General features: G+C 39.7%; 1 protein-coding gene and 1 non-coding gene across 51 annotated transcripts in view; both read right to left on the reverse strand.

The window, feature by feature from the left end:
* Positions 1–21,809, reverse strand: part of ATXN2 (ataxin 2) — a 146,707-nt gene that overhangs the window by 95,705 nt on the left and 29,193 nt on the right. For 46 of the 50 annotated variants that reach the window (XM_054663571.1, XM_054663565.1, XM_016924240.3 and 43 more), the window contains exons 2-5: positions 7,564–7,600; positions 5,842–5,901; positions 4,586–4,657; positions 3,964–4,114 (exon numbers count right to left, since the gene is read on the reverse strand). In XM_054663571.1, coding sequence (XP_054519546.1) covers positions 3,964–4,114; positions 4,586–4,657; positions 5,842–5,901; positions 7,564–7,600 — 320 coding nt within the window. The remainder of the gene's footprint in view (positions 1–3,963; positions 4,115–4,585; positions 4,658–5,841; positions 5,902–7,563; positions 7,601–21,809) is intronic. The other 4 variants (XM_016924245.4, XM_054663569.2, XM_063784958.1 and 1 more) reach the window with 1 other exon arrangement.
* Positions 16,521–16,583, reverse strand: LOC112205119 (U7 small nuclear RNA). Its single transcript, XR_002938974.1, has one exon. It is a non-coding gene; the product is annotated as a U7 small nuclear RNA (small nuclear RNA).

Raw genomic sequence — 21,809 nt, forward strand, 5'->3', positions numbered from 1 at the left:
TAGATTTGTGTCCTCACTTTAGCAAGTTTCCTAAATATGCCTGTTTCCTCATCTATGACGTGGATAATAGCTGTATCTACTACAGAAACAACTTGTGATGATTATGTGAACAAATGTAGGTAAATCTGTTAGCACAGAGTCTGGCACATAGAATATGCACTCAAATTTTAGTTAATATTATCAACCTTAATAATTTGACAGCACTATTACAGAAGAGAATTATAAAAGCTCAGAAATGAAATCAATTCATATCTTTTAGGAAAATACAATGTCATATTAGTATACTCTAATCATTCATCCACTTCTATTATAAAAAACACTCAATCTATCTATCCATTCAAGATGTGGGAAAGTACTATCAAATGATAACAGCAGAGACTATTTCAGGCAGTTGCCAATTCTGAGACAGAAAGGGGACTGTGAGGCAAGAAAATAAAGCACAAATTCTTTTTTTATTCTGTTGCCCAGGCTGGAGTGCAGTGGCATGATCTCGCAATCTCTGCCTCCCGGGTTCAAGCGATTCTTCTGCCTCAGCCTCTCCCCAAGTAGCTGGGATTATAGACATGTGCCATCACGTCCCGCTAATTTTTTACTTTTTTAGTAAAGACGGGGTTTCAACATGTTGGCCAGGCTGGTCTCGAACTCCTGACCTCAAATGATCTGCCCACCTTGGTCTCCCAAAGTGAGATTACAGGAGTGAGCCACCGCACCTGGCCTAGAAAGCACAAATTCTCAAGGCCACAGAACAGAGCCACTCCTGGGATCTCATCACATGAAACCCATAGCTCACACCCTGACTGTCCAGAGCCTCACCCAGGCTAATTACAATTAAACCAGGATCCCTAGAAGTGACAACATTTTTAAAAACTCCCCAGGTGACTAAACGTGAACCCAGCATTAAGAAGCATTGATTAAACCATACCTTCCTTTACTTTGGGAGTAATCTGAGTAAGTTTCTAATAAAAAATAAAAAAAAATCTAGATGCAGTAATAAATGCCTTAATTTTGTTATTAAGGAAAACCATGCAGCCTGGCCAACATGGTGAAACCCAGTCTGTACTAAGAATACAAACAAAAAAAAAAATTAGCAGGGCATGGTGGTATGTGCCTATAATCCCAGCTACTCGGGAGAATCGCTTAAACCCAGGAGGCAGAGGTTGCAGTGAGCCGAGATCGCACCACTGCACTCCAGCCTGGGAAACAGAGTGAGACTCCATCTCGAAATAAAAAAAAAAGAAGGAAACCATGCCAATTAATAATTCTAAAATGGTTTTCTCCATACTGATAGTACTTCCTAATTAATACTTTTCTTCTTTTATAGAAGAGGGCAATTTCTGCCTGGATAGTCTTAGCTTAAGAGACCTGATGTCCTAAACACATGACTTAATACTATTTTCAGGATACTACGCACTGGACGCAATTGTATAATTCACTAAACCACTGTAAGTTTTGAAATAAGATACCTGGCCAGGCGTGGTGGCTCACGCCTGTAATCCCAGCACTCTGGGAGGCCAAGGCAGGAGGATCACAAGGTCAGGAGTTCAAGACCAGCCTGGCCAACATAGTGAAACCCCGTCTCTACTAAAAATACAAAAATTAGCCGGGCATGGTGGCACATGCCTCAGTAACCAGCTACTCGGGAGGCTGAGGCAAGAGAATCGCTTGAACCCAGGAGGCAGAGGTTGCGATGAGCCGAGATCAGGCCACTGCACTCCAGCCTGGGCAACAGAGCGAAACTCCATCTCCAAAAAAAAAAAAAAAAAGAGAGAAAAGAAAAAATAAGATACCTGAAATTACTCCAATAGTGGATGTCCTCATCAAGAAAACTAATTTTGTAATATATAGCAAAATACACCCATCCCCTTATGAGTATAGTGAGATTTTCAAAGTTGTCACTCTGATCTGTATTTTCTTGCCTTTCTATAATGAACTAAAATTATCTGAGAAATGAAGATCTAATAAAGTAATAAAAATTTAATGACATTAATTTTGAAGAGGAGCAAGGAATGGACTATCACAAACATCTCAAAGTAATATTCACTCTTCCACATTTGGGAAATATCAATTCATCATAAAAACAAAAAGACAATGCATACCGTAAATGGCTGTTAAATGACCTGGTATCCAATAGAGTAGGGAACCTTTTTTTTTGTTGTGGCCAATACTCTTTCCACAGTACTATGTATTAAATTCAACTAAAATTTTATCTTCCAAAGTCAATTTTTGAATTTGTAACAGAGGAATATTTCAATAGTATAAGTATAAATAATTTAGTGCTCCTAGACATAAACAAAATCAACTCCAAAGATAGCAGCTAAAAAAAGACTTGTTTCCTTGTATGGGATGCTGAAGGCCTCTTAAGACAAAAAGTTGTGAATCAAAGACAAGGACATTTGAGAAGATTCAAAAACAGAACACTGTGCTTTCATCAGCATATCAAGACAGTTAAAGAATACCCAGTACTGTTAGCCTCTGAAAAAGCAAGCAAAGAGAAAGACTCCTAAGTCTAAGAGAAAGAATCCTGGTATATTATTATTTCCAAGTAACAGTGTAGAAGAATCAGCCCAACAATAAAAACAGCTTTTGGTATAGATTTGAATAGTGAAAATCAAATTGTACTGAACTACAATTTACAACAGAATTACGTATTTCACTACAGAATTTGGCATATACAAATAAATAAAAGAATTTTAGAACCGGCTGGGTGCAGTGGCTCATGCCTGTAATTCCAGCACTTTGGGAGGCCGAGGCAGGCGGATCACGAGGTCAAACAATCGAAGACCATCCTGGCCAACATGGTGAAACCCTGTCTCTACAAAAAATACAAAAATTAGCTTGGTGTGATGGCACACGCCTGTAGTCCCAGCTACTCAGGAGGCTGAGGCAGGAGAATCGCTTGCACCTGGGAGGCAGAGGCTGCAGTGAGCCGAGATCGTGCCACTGCACTCCACCCGGGGGACAGAACAAGACTCCGTCTCAAAAAAAAAAAAAAAAAAGAATTTGAGAACCAAGTTCAGGATTGCCCAGAAGTGCCTTGCAACGTGTTACTGAACACTCAATAATGCCTTGCAAATGAGTAACAGGAATTCCCACTTTGTTCATCAATGGACACTTAAAAAGAGACTAAATTTTTAATATAACTACATAATCGCTTTTAAGTTCTCAAAACCTTGTCTCATACTCTGAATATTTTTAAAATACGTATGTTCTACTTCTTCACCCTTTTTCATTTTCATTAGACAATTGTTTTCTACCAACCGTTCTCTACCTTTCTTCCTTAGCCTTATACTTTGATTTCTTTCCAGATTTGCCACATGCCCACTTATAAACTAAAGCATTGTAGGCCAAATGGGACGAGAAATTTTCAGTTGAATATAATCAGTAGCATTGTTGACCACAAAACTGTAGAAAATGCTTTACAAACTAATTTCTTAAGAGATCACAAAAACTCTATTTAATTTTTCTCTAAAGTTCTAATTGTTTTCCAACAAAAATGCATTAAAATTCTCATTTTTCTAAAAAATTGCCTTACTTGGGTTATTCTAGAAAGTAGATATTTCTTTTTTCTTTCTTTTTTTTTTTGAAACGGAGTCTTGCTCTGTCGCCCAGGCTGGAGTGCAGTGGTGCGGTATCAGCTCACTGCAACCTCTGCCTCCTGGGTTCAAGCAATTCTGTCTCAGCCTCCCTAGCAGCTAGGACTATAGGCGCACGCCACCACACACAAAAATAAATGTTTGTATTTTTAGTAGAGACGGGGTTTCGCCATGTTGGCCAGGCTGGTCTCGAACTCCTGACCTCAGGTGATCCACCCGCCCCAGCCTCCCTAAGTGCTAAGATTACAGGAATGAGCCACCATACCCAGCCCAGATATTTCTTTTAAAAAAGTTTGTAAGATCACTGTGAAAATCTTTGTTTGAATAAATCTAATAAACCATGAGGCATATTTAGGAAATCAAAACCCACCTCTTTTTGCATAACTGGAGTCCATATCTTTAAACTGTACCACAACAAAGTCTGAACATTTGAACAAAATACTCTCCATTATTTCTTCACGTTTCGGCCCCGAACTGGATTCTGTACTTTTCTCATGTGCGGCATCAAGTACCAAATCACACTAAAATGAAAAACACAAGTAAGTATTCCAAACCTTTACAAAATAAAATTTGTTAGGAATTCTTTAGCTCATCAAGGTACCAGTTCTTATATGCCTTTGACAAAAATAATCTCAAGAGAATCATACCCTTTTTCCCAGGCATATGATCTATTATCCATTCCATCATTTAAAAATCCTCATATCTAAATGTTTTTTGTTTCTATGGTTTGTCTTAAGTACATTATAATTTTTAAGAGGAAAAAACAAACCACCACATCCCTCTATTAGTTCACAATGCTTAAAAATGGTTGAAATATTTTAATAAGCACACACATCAAGAAGCCTCTCTGATTACACAAACCAGTCTATAAAATAATCAGTATTTGAAACTGAGAAGTAAAATCATTCAAAGTGGCTTTAAAAACTAGGTAAAACACTGACTATGAAAATGTTCTTTTACTTTGTAAGAAAAAGAAAAAAAGTAAAAATTACCTTCGGACTGTAAGTTTTAAAAACTCCTTCATATATACCTCCATTTTTCACTTGTACTTCACATTTGGAGCCCTAAAAACATATAATTTATTTATCAAAGAAACAGTATACTACCCGGTCATCAGGGATATTTGTTTTCATTTTACTTTTTATACCTCATCAGGCTTCATTCAATATTAGGTATTCACTAACAAAACAATAAAAAAATTTCAAAACATTAACAATACACTGAACTCTCGAAATTCTTCAGGAGGCTCTACTCAGAGTTTGCAGTACGAATTTTAATACTGAAGTCAAACATTTCTGACCCCAGCTATTTTAAGTGACAAAATAATGTACAAAAGACAATCAACTACTAACATTATTTTACACACACAGCAGGGTTAACAAGAATACAGCTATCTGTTGTTATTGGTAGGGGATTGGTTCCAGGACCTCCTTCAGATACCGAATTACATAATACTTAAGTCACTTACATAAAATGTAATAGTATTTGCATATAACTAAGCACATTCTCCCAAATACTTTAAACTATCCCTAAATTACTTGTAATACCTAATATAATGTAAATGCTATGTAAATTGTCATACTGTATTGTTTTAGGAATAATGACAAGAAAAACGTCTGTACATCTTTGGTTCAGATGCAACCATGCCTCTTTTTTCTCAAAAAAAAAAAAAAAAAAAAAAAAAAAAAATTTTTTTTTTTTTTTTTGAGAAGGGGTCTGTCTGGCACTGTTGACCAGGCTGAGTGCAGGGGCATTATCTCAGCTCAGTGAAACCTCCACCTCCCAGGCTCAAACAATCCTCCCACGTCAGCCTCCCAAGTCACTAGGACTACAGGCACGTACCACCACGTTCGGCTAGTTTTTTTACTTTTTGTAGAGACGGAGTTCTGCCATGTTGCCCAGGCTGGTCTTAAACTTGTGAGCTCAAGCCATCTGCCCAACTCAAACTCCCAAAGTGCTGGGATTACAGGCATGAGTCACTGTGCCTGGCCTTTTTAACAAATATTTTTGATCCAAGGTTGGCTGAATCCATGAATATGGAACCCACAGATGCAGAGGACCAACTGTACTTTTACAATGAATTATATTAGACTGGATAAAGGGAATTCTAATCTATTTCTCTAAATCATCCTGACTAAACATGATCTAAGCAATGTTACTTTGACAATCATTTATCCACATTTTAACTTCATGGAATTACTTTATTCTACCCCCAAGGCAGTTTATCCCCAATAATCTAATAACTTACAACAACTGATGTAAGTATATGAACCATCCTCATATTTGCATAGATTCCATCAAAAGAAATCTGGAATATTAAAAAAAAAAACTATTAGAAATTAGTACAAACTGAATCTTCCTTATCTAAAATGCTTGGGACCAGAAGTATTTTAGACTGCAGATTTTTTCGGATTTGGGGATATTTGCATTATACTTAGTACTTGAACATCCCTAATTCAAAATATGAAATTTTGGAGCATTTCCGATTAGGGATGCTCAGCCTGTATTTACATTTGCATATAAAGCTAACGTTTATTATTTGTTGCAAAATGTTTAGTTAGGTTTATGATATCTTACATGTACTAAGGGAAGATTTTGTTTATTTAATATTTTGCTTCCATAGAGAACAGAAGGAACAGAAGGTCAGGTTTTCAAGTGTTATCAGTCATACCAACTAATGGTATTTTGACTAAACGTGACATAAAAAAGCAAGAGTAAACTTCCATAGAGGAGGAAGGACACAAACCGTAAGGATGGAAGACAAATCAATGGTTGGAGAGAGAGGAGGGTTCACTGAAAAGTGATTTGAGGGATTTTGGTGGGCAATGAAACTGTTCTATTATCTTGATTGTGGTGGTAGTTACACTGATTGTATGCAATTGTTAAAACTCACAGAAATGTACCCTAAGAAGGGTGAAGTATAAATAAATGGGGTAGGAAGCCAGGTCATACCTTCACAGAAGAACCCTGACTAGGTTCTCCCAGCATATCAGCATCAATGACAGTGCTTAAGTCTGATCAACCACACTACTCCATATTACTACCATATACGTGTATATCTTCCTGATTCTTGTAAAACAATCTAATAAAGGCAAAGTCTCAAAAATTTGTGATAGCTTCTCATTTATTTCTTCCATCATGTGGGACTTATAGTTTCTGCCCTTCATGTCCGGTTCAATTTCATTGATAATATTCCAAAATTTAAGACCAGAAAGCCAAAGGAGAAAAATGAAAGCAGCAGAAAAAAAGCACATTAATTCAAAATAAAAAGCATAAAGAACTCTGCAGACTCCACTCTTGGTGTTCTACGTATCTTTTGGAGGTTTTTCACTTAGATTTGCACTTAGTCATTTAGAAAAGAACAAACAACTTGTTCTTGTTATTACACGTGACAAAAATACTATTTACAAATGATATGGTTTGGTTCTGTGTCCCCACCCAAATCTTATCTTTAATTATAATAATTCTCGTGTGTCAAGGGCAAGACCAGGTGGAGATAACTGAATCATGGGGGCAGTTTCCCCTACGCTGCTCTCATGATAGTGAGTGAGTTCTCAGGAGATCTGATGGTTTTATAAGGGGCTTTCCCTGCTTTGCTCAGCACTTCTCTCTCCTGTCGCTATGTGAAGAAGGATGTGTTTGCTTCCCCTTCCACCATGATTGTAAGTTTCCTGAGGCCTCCCCAGCAATGCAGAGCATGAGTCAATTAAACCTCTTTCCTTTATAAATTACCCAGTCTTAGGTATATCTTTATTAGCAGTGTAAGAATGGACTAATACAACAAGTAATTGTACATTTTATACATAGAGTCATTAAAAAAACCATATAGGCTAATAATATACTTAAACAGTCAAGTTATCTGTGACAAAATTCAAAAGAAGGGAATCTTTTGCCTTGGCATTTGGTCTGTGGTTAGAGATCATGTTTTAGCTACTAATTTTCCCCAATAAGTAACATTAAAGTTACTCACCGTAGACTGAGGCAGTCCTTTGTTACTGTTTCGACCTCTGAAAAGATTAAATATTATTTTTATTAAATTCAACAGGCTAAATAAGCTGAAAAATATTTCCAAACTTAAAATATAATTCCATTCAAATAAAGGAGAGGCTATCTGTGGGGAGAGCTCACCTAATATTAAGTCTAAAGGCTACCTAAGGATGGCTCTACCTGTGCACTGCTTGCCTGGAGACCCACAACAGGTAGGGGTCATAGAAGGAAGCAAACTAGAAATAATCAAACTTCATCAAAATCAAATAAATAAAGTAAAATAGCCTACTGGAAGAAAAAAACTAATGCTAAACGTAAATTAATAATAATTATAGCCAGGCATGTGGCATGCACCTCTAGTCCTAGCTACTCAGGAGGCTGAGGCAGGATCACCAGAGTCCAGGAGTCTGAGGCTGCAGTGGGCTACGATCATTCCACTGCAGTCTAGCCTGGGCGACAAAGCAAGACTCTGTCTCTAAATAATAATCTTTACTCCCAAAGTAACCAATCACTGTTATAAAGAGCTACTCAGAAGCAAAACACGGATTATATTCTTGATTTAACCAACACAGATGACTGACACCAAGTCACTTCCCATATTTCTCCCCCATCTATAAAAGAAAAACAGGTCATATGGGCCGGGCGCAGTGGCTCATGCCTGTAATCCCAGCACTTTGGGAGGCAGAGGTGGGCAGATCACAAGGTCAGGAGTTCGAGACCATCCTGGCTAACACAGTGAAACCCCATCTCTACTAAGAATAAAAAAATTAGCCAGGTGTGGTGGCATGCGCCTGTAGTCCCAGCTACTAGGGAGGCTGAGGCAGAAGAATCGCTTGAACCTGGGAGGCGGAGGTTGCAGTGAGCTGAGACCGCCCCATTGTACTCCAGCCGGGGTGACAGAGTAAGACTCTGTCTCAAAAAAAAAAAAAAAGAAAGAAAAACAGGTCATATGATTACAACTGCAGAAAAAAAAAAAAAACTGAAAATAAGCTAAATCATTCAAAGCACTTTCATTTCTAAATAATATGCGTCTATACGTGTGGATCGTTAGAACAAGTGCCTTTCCTTGCCAACTCTCTCCCTCAGAAAAGATGCAGTACACAAAATTCGGCTGTCAAGTAAAGATGAATTCTATTTTCAAGTGAATTATAGAATATAATACAACCTAAAGCTCATTCCACTGAAAAAGATTAGGCCCCTTAGAATAATTAAAAAACATCATTAAAGTGAAATGTTATATTTCTCATAAACATTAGTCATGACAATAGGACTGGAATCTCATTTTAATAAAATAATCACAACACTCAAGCCAAAATTCAAAACATTCAAGGAAAAGCACAATTCAGATCCAAAAAGTCTAGTAACATGACTGGTCGATCCCTAGAAGAGTACTCTTAACATTCTGAGGCCAGTCCTAGCTTGGTCTCCAACTCTGTCACTTTTCCTTACTTTCTTCTCTCATCCAGAAAACAATGGACTTGAATTAAATGACATCTAGGATTCCTTTCATTTCTAACATTCTAATTCTGTAACTGTTTGCCTCAAACATGGCACAGAGATAAATTCCTGAAGTCTAAGGAATATGACTAATAATTTATCTTTTATAGATCTTACTACAAAACCAGACACCATACTAAGTACTTCACATGCAACATGTCTAATCTATCACCTCTACTTTACAGGTGAGGAAACTGAACCTCAGCAGTCAAGTATCTTGACCAAAATCATCCAGTTCATGAGCAGTAGAGCTGGTATTTAAACTAGGTGTATCTGATTCCATGTCTAAGTTTTTCATTCCTAGGTTATGCTGCCTCTCTGGAACTGTATCACAAGGAATAAACTACCTCGCCTAACAAAAATTCTATACTTTTTCAAACATTATTTGAATTTACGGTTTTGGTAGGGGTGTGGGGGGGTGTACTTATAGTCTGTACATGAAGGCTAAAATGCCTAAATCTTACTTAGAACTATGATCTGGTATCCTGGTGGCTGCTGAGATGCCAAGTTACAAAACCTTGAACAAATGCCACGAACTGTCCTTAAACTCATATGGCCTCCCTACAAAGCTATATAAAAGACTTAAAAACATAATCCCCTTTAAATAAGTCACACTGTTCTTTTTAGTGATTATGTGGTTACATCTTTGACTAATAAAAAGTAATTGTTTGACCATGGAGTTTACTCAAAAGAACGAATCATTCAACCAGGAAAATATTATCATATAAAAAAACAGTAAAGTGCAGAAACCACTGATTTCCACTGATCTATGACACGGTTGGACACCCAAGAGGAATGTTAGCATATTGAAGCAGTATTCTCTGAAATCCACTGAAGTCTAAATTCTTGTTTCTTTTTGTATCCATTCAAGTTATGCTTTACTTTTAATCTTTTCATTAGTATCTCAAACCAAACATTTTACTATTTAATATAGTAACAAATACTGAACCGCAATAAAGAAAGGCCAAGAGCATATTTTAGACCTAAGTATATTTATGATTAGATAGATCAGGTTTAACAAAACACTAATATCCAGGACTCTATGCTTTCAATAGTTGCCAAATATGAAATTCAAGTGTGACTTAAAATGCCAGTCAAATTAATATAAAGAAATTTACATGCTGAATGTGGTAGCTCATGCTTGTAATCCCAGCACTTTAGGAGGCTGAGGCAGGAGGATCACTTGAGTGCCGGAGTTTGAGATCAGTCTGGGCAACAAAGCAAAACCCTGTTTCTACAAAAAATAAAAAACTAGCCAGGCATGGTGGCACACGCCTGTGGTCCCCGCTACTTGGTAGGGTGAGGTGGGAGGATCACTTGAGCCCAGGAGGTCAAGACAGCAGTGAGCTGTGATTATGCCACTGCACTCCAGCATTGGTGACAGAGCAAAACCCTGTCTCAAAAAATAATTAACTAAATAATAATAATACAGAAGGGAGAAATGAATGGGGTTGTAAATCAAACAAGAATGGTATGAGCTGATAACTATTAAAGCTGGGTGACAGGTGTGCAGGGGTTCACTTTACCATTCTGTCTACTTTCATACAATTTCCCTTAAAAAAAAAAAAAAAGCACCTTCTGCTTCTGATGTGATACAATAGGATAGACCTAATCAAGTTTACAGATCTACCAGTTTACGAGAAACATTAAGATGGAAGAATACATTAACTGATACCATGAGGTTCCTCACAGTTTAAATCCAGAATGCAGTAAATGCAACATAAAAAATGACAGTTTTTTTTTTTTTTTTTTTTCTGAGACAGAGTCTCACTCTGTCGCCAGGCTGGAGTGCAGTGGCACGATCTTGGCTCACTGCAACCTCCGCCTCCCAGGTAGCTAGGACTACAGGTACGCGTCACCATGCCCAGATAATTTTTGTATTCTTAGTAGAGACGGGGTTTCACCATGTTGGCCAGGATGGTCTTGATCTCTTAACCTTGTGATCCACCCACCTCAGCCTCCCAAAGTGCTGGGATTACAGGCGTGAGCTACCACGCCCGGCCAAAGATGACGGTTTAACAAATAAATCACATGGGACAAAAACATCATAGGAGGAGAACTTATGAATTTTAAAATACATATAAAAGCAATGCATAGGCCAGGTGTGGTGGCTAAGGCCTGTAATCCCAGCACTTTGGGAGGCCGAGGTGGGTGGATCACGAGCTCAGAAGTTCAAGACCAGCCTGACCAATATGGTGAAACCCCGTTTCTACTAAAAATAGAAAAATTAGCCGGGCGTGGTGGCGCACACCTGTAATCCCAGATATTTGGGGAGGCTGAGACCGGAGAATCACTTGAACCCGGGAAGTGGAGGTTCCAGTGAGCCGAGATCGTGCCACTGCACTCCAGCCTGGGCGACAGAGCAAGACTATCTCAAAAAACAAAAAAAAACAACAACAACAAAAAAACACTTAATACACTTAAAACTGTTAAAATGGTATATTACTTATATTGCACCATAATTTAGGAGAAAAAAAACTCACAATCTCTTCCCAAAGAAATTTCATTTGCAACAAGGTATGAAAGAGTTAATGATGCTTTCAAAGGCACTTGGTTGGAGGAGATTGGTAGAATCATTGGAGATAAGTGCTAAATTGTAGTTGTCTAGTTTGGTGGCCAGAACTAGCGAAAGAGAGCTGGGAGGACTCCTCTGTGGATCGGAACAAATTTCAAATACTGATCTCAGAAACTATCCCTTCAAAGAAGCGCAAATTTGATCAGATCAGTCTGTGGAGCAGTTTAGGCCCAAAGCTCCATGGAAAACAATGCAGGCCCTCCATATCTGCAGATTTCACATCCTCAGATTCAATCACTCGAGATTAAAAACACTTAAAAATAAATACAATAAAAATAAGACAAATAAAAAATATATAACAACTATTTACCTAGTGTTTACACCATATTAGGTATTATAAGTAATCTAGAAATGACAAAGCATACAGGAGGATGTGCACCGGTATATGCAAATACTGTGCCATTTTATGAGGGACTAGAGCATCCATAAATTTTTATATCCAACAGGGGAGGGGTCCTGGGACCAATCCCCCAAGGACACCAAGAAATGACTACACAGCATCACCTAGTAATTAGTGTAGCTTAACAGCTGGGTACAGTCAGGAAAAGAGACAAAGCCATGCCAAAATCACTGTGATTCTAGAGTGATGGTAGGCATACCCAAGGCTGCATCCCAAGAAAACTAGCATCAGACGTGTCACACTGTACAGGGAGAGAAGAAGGATAGAACACTAAAATCATTCAGCCAGTCATTAGACAAATAAGCAAATAACAGTAACAACCACCACCCCCAACCATAGGCTAATGAGGTATCCAGAGTTACTACATTACTCAAAATGTCCAGTTTTCAACAACAACAAAAAAAAAACGACAAGCTAAGACGCAGGAAAGTATAACCCCACCCACCGGAAAAAGAAGTAGGCAATAGAAATTGCTTGTATAACCAGATGTCTGACTTAATAAGAACTTCAAAAGTGGTCACTATAAACATGTTTTAAGAACGAAAGAAAACCATAATTAATGCAGTAAAAGAAGGTATGATTGGCCAGGCACCCTGACTCACGCCTGTAATCCCAGCACTCCGGGAGGCCAAGGCGGGCTGAAACCCCATCTCTACTAAAAACACAAAAACAAAATTAGCCAGGCGTGGTGGCAGGCACCTGTAGTCCCAGCTACTCAGGAGGCTAAGGCAGGACAATGGTGTGAACTTGGGAGGCGGAGTTTGCAGTGAGCCGAGATTGTGCCACTGCACTCCAGCCTGGGCAATACAGCGAGACTCCGCCTCAAAAAAAAAAATAAATGAACAGTCTCTGGCTGGGCATGGTGGCTCATGCCTTAATCCCAGCACTTTGGGAGGCCAAGGCAGGTGGATCACCTGAGGTCAGCAGTTCAAGACCAGCCTGGCAACATGCTCAAACTCCATCACTACTAGATATACAAAAAATTAGCCAGGCATGGTGGCAGGCGCCTATAATCCCAACTATTCAGGAGGAGGAGGCTGAGGGAGGAGAACGGCTTGAACCCAGGAGGTGGAGGCTGCAGTGAACCGAGATGGCACCACTGTACTCCAGCTTGGGCAACAAGAGCAAAACTCCGTCTCAAAGAAAAAAAAAATCATAAAATTAAAATACTACATAAGCAAATACTCACTTGGCTGGGCACAGTGGCTCACACTCATAATCCCACCACTTCAAGAGGCCAAGGCGGGTGGATCACCTGAAGTCAGGAGTTCAAGACCAGCCTAGCCAACATGGTGAAACTCCACCTCTACTAAAACTACAAAAATTAGCCACGTGTGGTGGCACATGTCTGTAATCCCAGCTACTTGGGAGGCTGAGGCACAAGAATTGCTTGAACTCAGGAGGCGGAGATCGTGCCACTGCAATGCAGCCTGGGTGACAGAGCAAGACTCCGTCTTTCTTTCTTTTTTTTTTGAGACGGAGTCTCCCTCTGTCGCTCAGGCTGGAGTGCAGTGGCATGATCTTGACTCACTGCAACCTCCACCTCCTGGGTTCAAGCCATTCTCCTGCCTCAGCCTCCCGAGTAGCTGGGACTACAGGCGTGTGCCACCATGCCCAGTTAATTTTTTGTATTTTTAGTAGAGACAGGGTTTCACCATGTTAGCCAGGATGGTCTTGATCTCCTGACCTCCTGATCCACCCACCTCGGCCTTCCAAAGCGCTGGGATTACAGGTGTGAGCCACTGCGCCCGGCCTCGAGACTCCATCTTAAAAAAAAGAAAATATGCACTTGCCAGGTACAATGGCTCATGCCTGTAATGCCAACTAATCCAGAGGCTGAGGCAGAAGGACCACTTAAGACCCGGAGTTCAAGACCATCCTGAGCAACTTCGCAAGACCCCATCTCTAAAATAGTTTTAAAAAACAGTCAGGTGTTATGCAGGTGCCTGTAGTCCCAGCTACAGGTGGGAGGTTCACTTGAGCCCAGGAGTTTGAGGCTGCAGTGAACTATCATCATGCCACTGCACTCCAGCCTTGGTGACAAAGCAGGACTCTATCTCTTAAAAGAGAAAAAGAAGGCCTGGTGTGGCAGCTCACGCCTGTAATCCTAGCACTCTGGGAGGCTGAGGTGGGTGGATCACCTGAGGTCGGGAGTTGGAGACCAGCCTGACCAACATGGAAAAATCCTGTCTCTACTGAACATACAAAATTAGCCAGGAGTGGTGGCGCATGTCTGTAATCCCAGCTACTCGGGAGGCTGACGCAGGAGAACTGCTTGAACCCGGGAGGCAGAGGTTGCAGTGAGCCAAGATCAGGCCACTGCACTCCAGCCTGGGCAATAAGAGCGAAACTCCATCTCAAAAAAAAAAAAAAAAAAATGTAGACAGAATGATGGAAGAAAAGGGCATCACCACTTGGTAACACCATAGTAAATAACTGTTTCAGGCAAAAGTGTCCACAGAAGCTAAATATAGTAAGGGAAAGTAGAAACAGAGTATTTATATAACCACAAGTAACTCCCCACAAGATACTGATGAAATTACCAAGTGAAAAATAACTTTATAATGAAGAAACTTAGTAGACACAACTCTAACCAAGTGATCAAAGTTAACAACCCCAGCAATGGGATAAATATATACAATGCACTTTCTGATATCATGCAATGAGAAAAACACACAAATCATTTCTGTTGTATTCCTGCCAAAAATAAATGTCTGAATCTAATCATAAGGAAACCTCAGATAAACCCTAGTTGAGGGACAGTCTACAAAATAACCTGTAATCTTCAAAAGTGTCAAGTCATAAAAGACAAAGAAACTGCTTTGGATTAAAGGAGACCAAAGATACATGATAACCGAAGGTAACAATCCTGGATTGGTTCTTGGACAGGGGGAGTAAATACGTATATTCCACATATATATGTAGAATATATGTGCGTATATATATGTGTGTATATATATGTAGAATATACATATTTACTGGTTCTTGACCAGAAAAATGTTGATTTGTTGATTGTTTTAAAGGACATTAGAAGGTCTATAAACAGAATAACAGTTTGACACAATTATTAATTTCCTTATTTTGACAACTGTACTGTGGTTTTGAAATAGAATGCCCTTGTTATTAGTAAATACAAGTTGAAGTATTTAGGGCTAAAGAGGCATCATGTCTCTCATATGTTTAATAAGAATTTTTATTTTATATTAAATCTTACATATACAATTACCAATACAGAGAAAATGTTAAGGTGAATATGGTAAAATGTTACTTGAAGAATACAGGTGAGATATATAGGAGAATTCTTTATAATATCTTTGCAATTTTTCTAAAAGTCTAAAATTATGTTTAAGTAAAATGTTTTTAATTGGAGACTATAAGTGATGTGATTTGTTAACTCTATTTAATGCATTGTCCAAGGCATTTTTTAAATAATAATACTTAATCCTACTCAGCCTTGAAACTCAAATGCCATCTTTTCAGGAAGTCTTCCTTCGATTATCTCAATCAAATATACGATGCTGTTTTCAACTCTCCAGTTTAGATCTGTATTATAATTACTAGTGTATCTGTCATATACCCACTACTCAGGACCATCACCTGACCATATTATGCTTCTGTGAAAATCAGAAAATGATGCCTCTTCCAGGGGGTCATAGCCCCACATTAGACAAAAGTGTGGTCGGCAAGCAGTGTCTTTGTGAAAATTAAAAGAAGGTACCAGAAGCACATAGATATAGCCCCCAAAGGCACATTGTGTGGCCAAAGAAACACCTTGACTTCAACATCCATTCACACTTGGTCAGGAACTCTTGGACAAATGAAAACCTAACAACCAAGCTTGGCAAAAGTATCTTTCTACCACTACCAAAATTAGCAGAGGAATCATGCCTCATATGATACACACTGAGTAAATACCTAATGAATTAACAGCCCAATCAGAACAAGGGAAAGAAAAAAAAAGAAAGTTAAAACTTTCCATTTCAAAGCTATCAATCTTTAAATCAGGGGTCAGGACACTACAGCCCACAACCTGTTTTGGTCTGGCTTCTGGGCTAAGAATGATTTTTATGTTCCTCAAGAGTTGCTTATGGTAAAAGGAATTTGAGGGGAAACGGAAAAAAAAAAAAGGATTGTTTAAAGAAAAAAGGATATGCAACAGAGAAGCTATATGGCCCTAGAGCCTAAAATACTTATTACCTGAGACTTTACATAAAAAGTTTGCCCATCCTCACACTGAAGAAAAAAAAAAAAACATAGCTGCAACAGCAATACAACAATTAAAAATCAAGCAGAGCCAGGTGCAGAGGTGCAGCCTGTAGTCTCAGCTACTCAAAAGGCTCAGGTGAGAGGATCGCTTGAGCCCAGGAATTAAAGGCCAGTCTGGGCAACGTTACAAGACCGTCTTTTAAAAACTGAAAGATAAAGTTGTTTATTATTTTACATGAATCAGTATTTACTACTTCTGCATGGGGGCATTTCTCGTAAAGACTGGAAAACCTGCTAGACAAATTCTGTAAGAGCTGTAACACTCCAGTACTTCTTTTCTCTTTTGTAGAGATGGGGTCGCACTATATTGCCCAAGCTGGTCTCCAGCTCCTGAACTCAAGTGATCCTCCTACCTCAGCCTCCCAAAGTGCTGGGATTACAGGCATAAGACACCATGCCTAGCCTCCAGTACTTCTAAAATAAACTGCTGGATAGCATTACATTATTTTCATGAAGTTTTATGTACATATAAGAAATGTCATGAAAGTCCCTATATTCTCCTTTAAGTAATGCTTTATATTAAAATTTGAGGTTGATCCACCTACTGAAAAAAAAACGTATTTTACTAGTGTACATGTGATGGCAATACATGCATACCTCATTTTATTCTGCTTTGCTTTATTGAAATTCACAGATGCTGCATTTTTGACAAGCTGACGGTCTGTGGAAACCCCGAGTCGGGCAAGTCCATTAGTGCCGTATTTCCAGTAACGTGCTCTCTTTGCGCCTGTGTCACATTCTCATAAATCTCACAATATTTTCAAACTTTTCCACTATTATTGTATATGTTATAGTAATCTGTAATCAGATTGTATTTTACAATAATTGTAAATAATAAAGATTGTATTTTACAATTGTAAATAATAATTTACAATTATTATTGTATCTGTTATAGTAATCTGTAATCAGTAATCGTTGACGTTACCCTGATTTCTTTTAAGGCACCACAAACTGTCCATATAAGACAGCAATCTTAATAAATGTTGTGTGTTAAGACTACTCCACGAACCAGCAGTCAGCTTGTCTCTCTTTCTCCTCGTGCCTCTCTATTCCCTGAGATACAACAATATTGAAATTAGGCCAATTAGGCCAGGCATAGTGGCTCACACCTACAATCCCAGCACTTTGGGAGGCCAAGGCAGGTGGATCACTTGAAGCCAGGAGTTCGAGCCCAGCCTGGCCAACATCGTGAAACCCCATCTCTACTAAAAATACAAAAATTAGCCAGACGTGGTGGTGGGCGCCTGTAATCCCAGCTACTCAGTAAGCTGAGGCACGAGAATTGCTTGAACCTCAGAGTTGTAGGATGCACTGAGCTGAGATCATGCCACTGCACTCCAGGCTGGGAAACAGAGTGAGATTCTGTCTCAAAAAAAAAAAAAAATTACTTCTCATTGACAAAAAGCTATGATGGAAATGTACAAGGACATAAATGTTTTCATAACTGCTAACACAAGAATCAGTCCATAGCCCAAGGATCAAGGGATAATTTTGACGTTCAAGCCATTTTATTTAAGAAATACGGCCGGGCGCGGTGGCTCACGCCTGTAATCTCAACACTTCGGAAGGCCGAGGCAGGCGGATCACCTGAGATCGGGAGTTCGAGACCAGCCTGACCAACATGGAGAAACCCCGCCTCTACTAAAAATACAAAATTAGGTGGGCATGGTGATGCATGCCTGTAATCCCAGCTACTCAGGAGGCTGAGGCAGGAGAATTGCTTGAACCCGGGAGGCGGAGGTTGCGGTGAGCCGAGATAGCATGCCACTGCACTCCAGCCTGGGTGACAAGAGCAAAAAAAACTCCATCTCAAAAAAAAAGAAAAAAAAAAAAGAAATACATTCTGTAAGGCTACTACTGCCATTCATAGTCATTCTCTGATGGCAAAATAAATTGAAAACTTTCTAAAAAGTATTCACCATTCTAGATGCCACTGAGAATGCCATCCATGAGCATGGGAGGAGGTTAAAACATCAACATTAACAGGAGTTTTAGAGGAAATTGCTTTTTTTGTTTTTTTTTTTTTTAAGATAGAGTTTCGCTCCTGTTGCCCAGGCTGGAGTGCAAGGGCACAATCTCAACTCACTGCAACCTCCACCTCCCAGGTTCAAGCGATTCTCCTGCCTCAGTCTCCCAAGTAGCTGGGATTATAGGCGCCCGCCACCACGTCCCCGCTAATTTCTGTATTTTTAGTAGAAACGGGGTTTCACCACGTTTGCCAGACTGGTCTTGAACTCCTGACTTCAGGTGATCCGCCCTCCTTGGCCTCCCAAAGTACTGGGATTACAGGCATGAGCCACCGTGCCCAACCAGGAAATTGCTTCTAATACTCATGAATGATTTTGAGGGGTTCAGGACTTCAGTAGAGCAAGTAACTGCAGATGTGGTAAAAAAGCAAGAGAACTAAAATTAGAAGTGGGGTCAGAAGATGTAACTGAATTGCTGCAATCTCATGATAAAACTTGAATAGATGAGGTGTTGCTTCTCATGGATAAGCAAAGAAAGTGGTTTAAGATGGAATCTACACCTGGTGAAGCTGCTGTGAGCACTGTTGAAATGACAACAAAAGATTATGAATATTCCAGAAACAGGCCGGGCGTGGTGGCTCACACTTGTAATCCCAGCACTTTGCGAAGTTGAGGCGGGCAGATCACGATGCCAGGAGTTCAAGATCAGCCTCACCAATATGGTGAAACCCCGTCTCTACTAAAAATACAAAAATTAGCCTGGCGTGGTGGCATGCACCTGTAGTCCCAGATACTCAGGAGGCTGAGGCAGGAGAATCACTTGAACCCGGAAGGCAGAGGTTGCAGTAAGCTGAGATTGCGCCACTGCACTCCAGCCTGGGAGACAGAGCGAGACCCCATTTCAAAAAAAAAAAAAAAAGAATATTCCAAAAATGAAATGGCCTGGCGCAGTGGCTCATGCCTGTAGTCCCAGCACTTTGGGAGATCACCTGAGGTCAGGAATTCGAGACCAGCCTGGCCAATATGGTGAAACCCCATCTCTACTAAAAATACAAAAATTAGCCGGGTATGGTGGCGTGCACCCATGGCCCCAGCTACTCATGAGGCTGACACAAGAGAATCGCTTCAACTCAGGAGGCAGAGGTTGCAGTGGGCCGAGATAGGGCCACTGCACTCCAGCCTGGGCAACAGACTGTCTCAAAAAAATAAAATAAATGTACATTTTCATATGTTTGTCTGTCTTATTCACTGTGTTACTTAATTAACAAGCAAAACAATATACACAAACAATCTAACGCATCCTGATAACTGAAAAACATTAAATAATCTAAGAATAAAATTACCTTCCATTATTGTTTCAACAACTGGGGGAGGCCGGGCGCAGTGGCTCACACCTGTAATCCCAGCACTTTGGGAGGCTGAGGCAGGTGGATTACCTGAGGTCAGGAACTCAAGACCAGCCTTGCCAACATGGTGAAATCCCCTCTCAAATAAAAATACAAAAATTAGCCGGGCGTGGTGGCACATGCCTGTAATCCCAGCTACTCAGGAGGCTGAGGCAGGAGAATCGCTTGAACCCAGGAGGCAGAGGTTGCAGTAAGCCAATATCACGACAATGCACTCCAGCCTGAGTGACACAGTGAGACTCTGTCTCAAAAAAAAAAAAAAAAAAACTGGGGAGAAAAAACATGCAATCTCTATTGGTACTGTCACCATACAATATAATTATAGAGCTTCATGTCTTTTTATTTTTCACCATTCTGCTCATCCATCACCATTTTTCAACACTCCTCCTCTATATGTCCTTCAGTAGTTTCTAATGCTATTTCAACAAGACCTGGGTAACAGATTTTTTTATATAATCAAAATATTTCATTGATCCAGGTTTCTAGAATCAGACTGGTTGTATAGAAGTAACTAATTTTCTTTGGCATAAGGGTACCACATACCTCTAACCCCCTTCCAGTAAAACTGTAAGAATGCTCTTCCCTCCAGCTATTCACATGGCTGCCCCTTTCTTGTTAGTTACCAACTTAAATGTCACCTCCTGAAAGAAGCCTTCTCAAACCACCCCCTCTACAGCAGCTCCCCAACTATTATGTCTACCCGTTTTAATACTTAAGTAACTAATATTTAGTACATCAGTTAGACAATTAACTAAAATCTAGAAATCAAGTTCCACCTCTTAAGGTTAACTCACTTAGGTGAGTCATTTTGTTCTTCCAATTTCAGACTTCTTGTTGTTTACATTATTATTAGAAAGGGAAATCCTATACCACATATTGAATATTTTCTCCCTAAAAAGTTGAGTCAAATGAGGTGGCAAGAGGGGGTAGGCCATGACAACCCAAACACAGTGAAGCTAGAGTTTTTTTTGTTTTGTTTTGTTTTGTTTTTAGGAAACTGAGGTGGGAAGGCAACTCTAAATTCACACAGAACAACTGCCAGATTAATCCGGTCATATAATCATCTAGGATCATTGTTTCAAAACAATTACCATTCACACAAGAACTAATATCAGCATTAATTGCTTGGGTTCAAATTCCGGCTCCATCACTTCTCAGCTCTGTGGCCTTAATCCTGTGACTTCAGCTCTCTGTGTTTCAATTTCAACATCTATGAAATGAAGATGAAAATAGTACCTTCTCAAAAGAAAAAAAATAGTATCTTTTCATAAGGTTGTGGAAATTAAGTAATATTCCATACAGATCGCATAGCTTAAAACAGTGCCTGGCATGTTATTAAGTGTTTAATAACTGCTAGCTAATATAATTATTTCCTCATATTCCAGCATACACTAGAGTAGTAAAGGAGGAAAAAAAGGCCAGTCGCAGTGGCCCACACCTGCAATCCCAGCACTCTGGGAGGCCAAGGTGAGTCCAGGAATTTGAGACCAGCCTGGACAACATGGCGAAACCTCGTCTCTACAGAAAATTTTAAAAATTAGGCAGGTGTGGTGGCTCATGCCTACAGTTCCAGTTACTTGGGAGCTGAGGTGGGAGGATCACTTAAGCCCAGGAAGTCGAGGCTGCAGTGAGCCAGGATCATACCACTGGACTCCAGCCTGAGTGACAGAGCGAGACCCTGTCTTAAAACACCACCACCACCACCACACTCTTCATATGAAGTTTTACCCCTTCAGTGCCTTTACCCCTTGAGTCCCTCTAGAGAAAGGGATAAAAGGCTTGGTCATGAAGCCATGAACAACTAGATCCAACCTAGACACACCAAAAAATCCAAACAACTCAGGTAGAAAAGGATCTTAGGGCTCTAGTCCCATGCTGTCCAAGAGAACTTTGTACAATGATGAAGATGTCCTATGTCATGTTGTCCAATATTGCAGCCATTAGGCACATGTGGCAGCTAAGCACTTGAAATACGGTTAGTATGGCTGAGGAACTGAAATATTTAAATTTTAATCAACATAATTTTAAATTTAAAGAACCATGTGTGAAAGTAGCCACAATACTGGACAGTGCCCATTCCCATCTTCTCGAGTTCTCCAGACAGTAAGCCACCCCCTT

Source organism: Pan troglodytes, chromosome 10 (genome assembly GCF_028858775.2).
Source record: "Pan troglodytes isolate AG18354 chromosome 10, NHGRI_mPanTro3-v2.0_pri, whole genome shotgun sequence".
NCBI lineage: Eukaryota > Metazoa > Chordata > Mammalia > Primates > Hominidae > Pan > Pan troglodytes.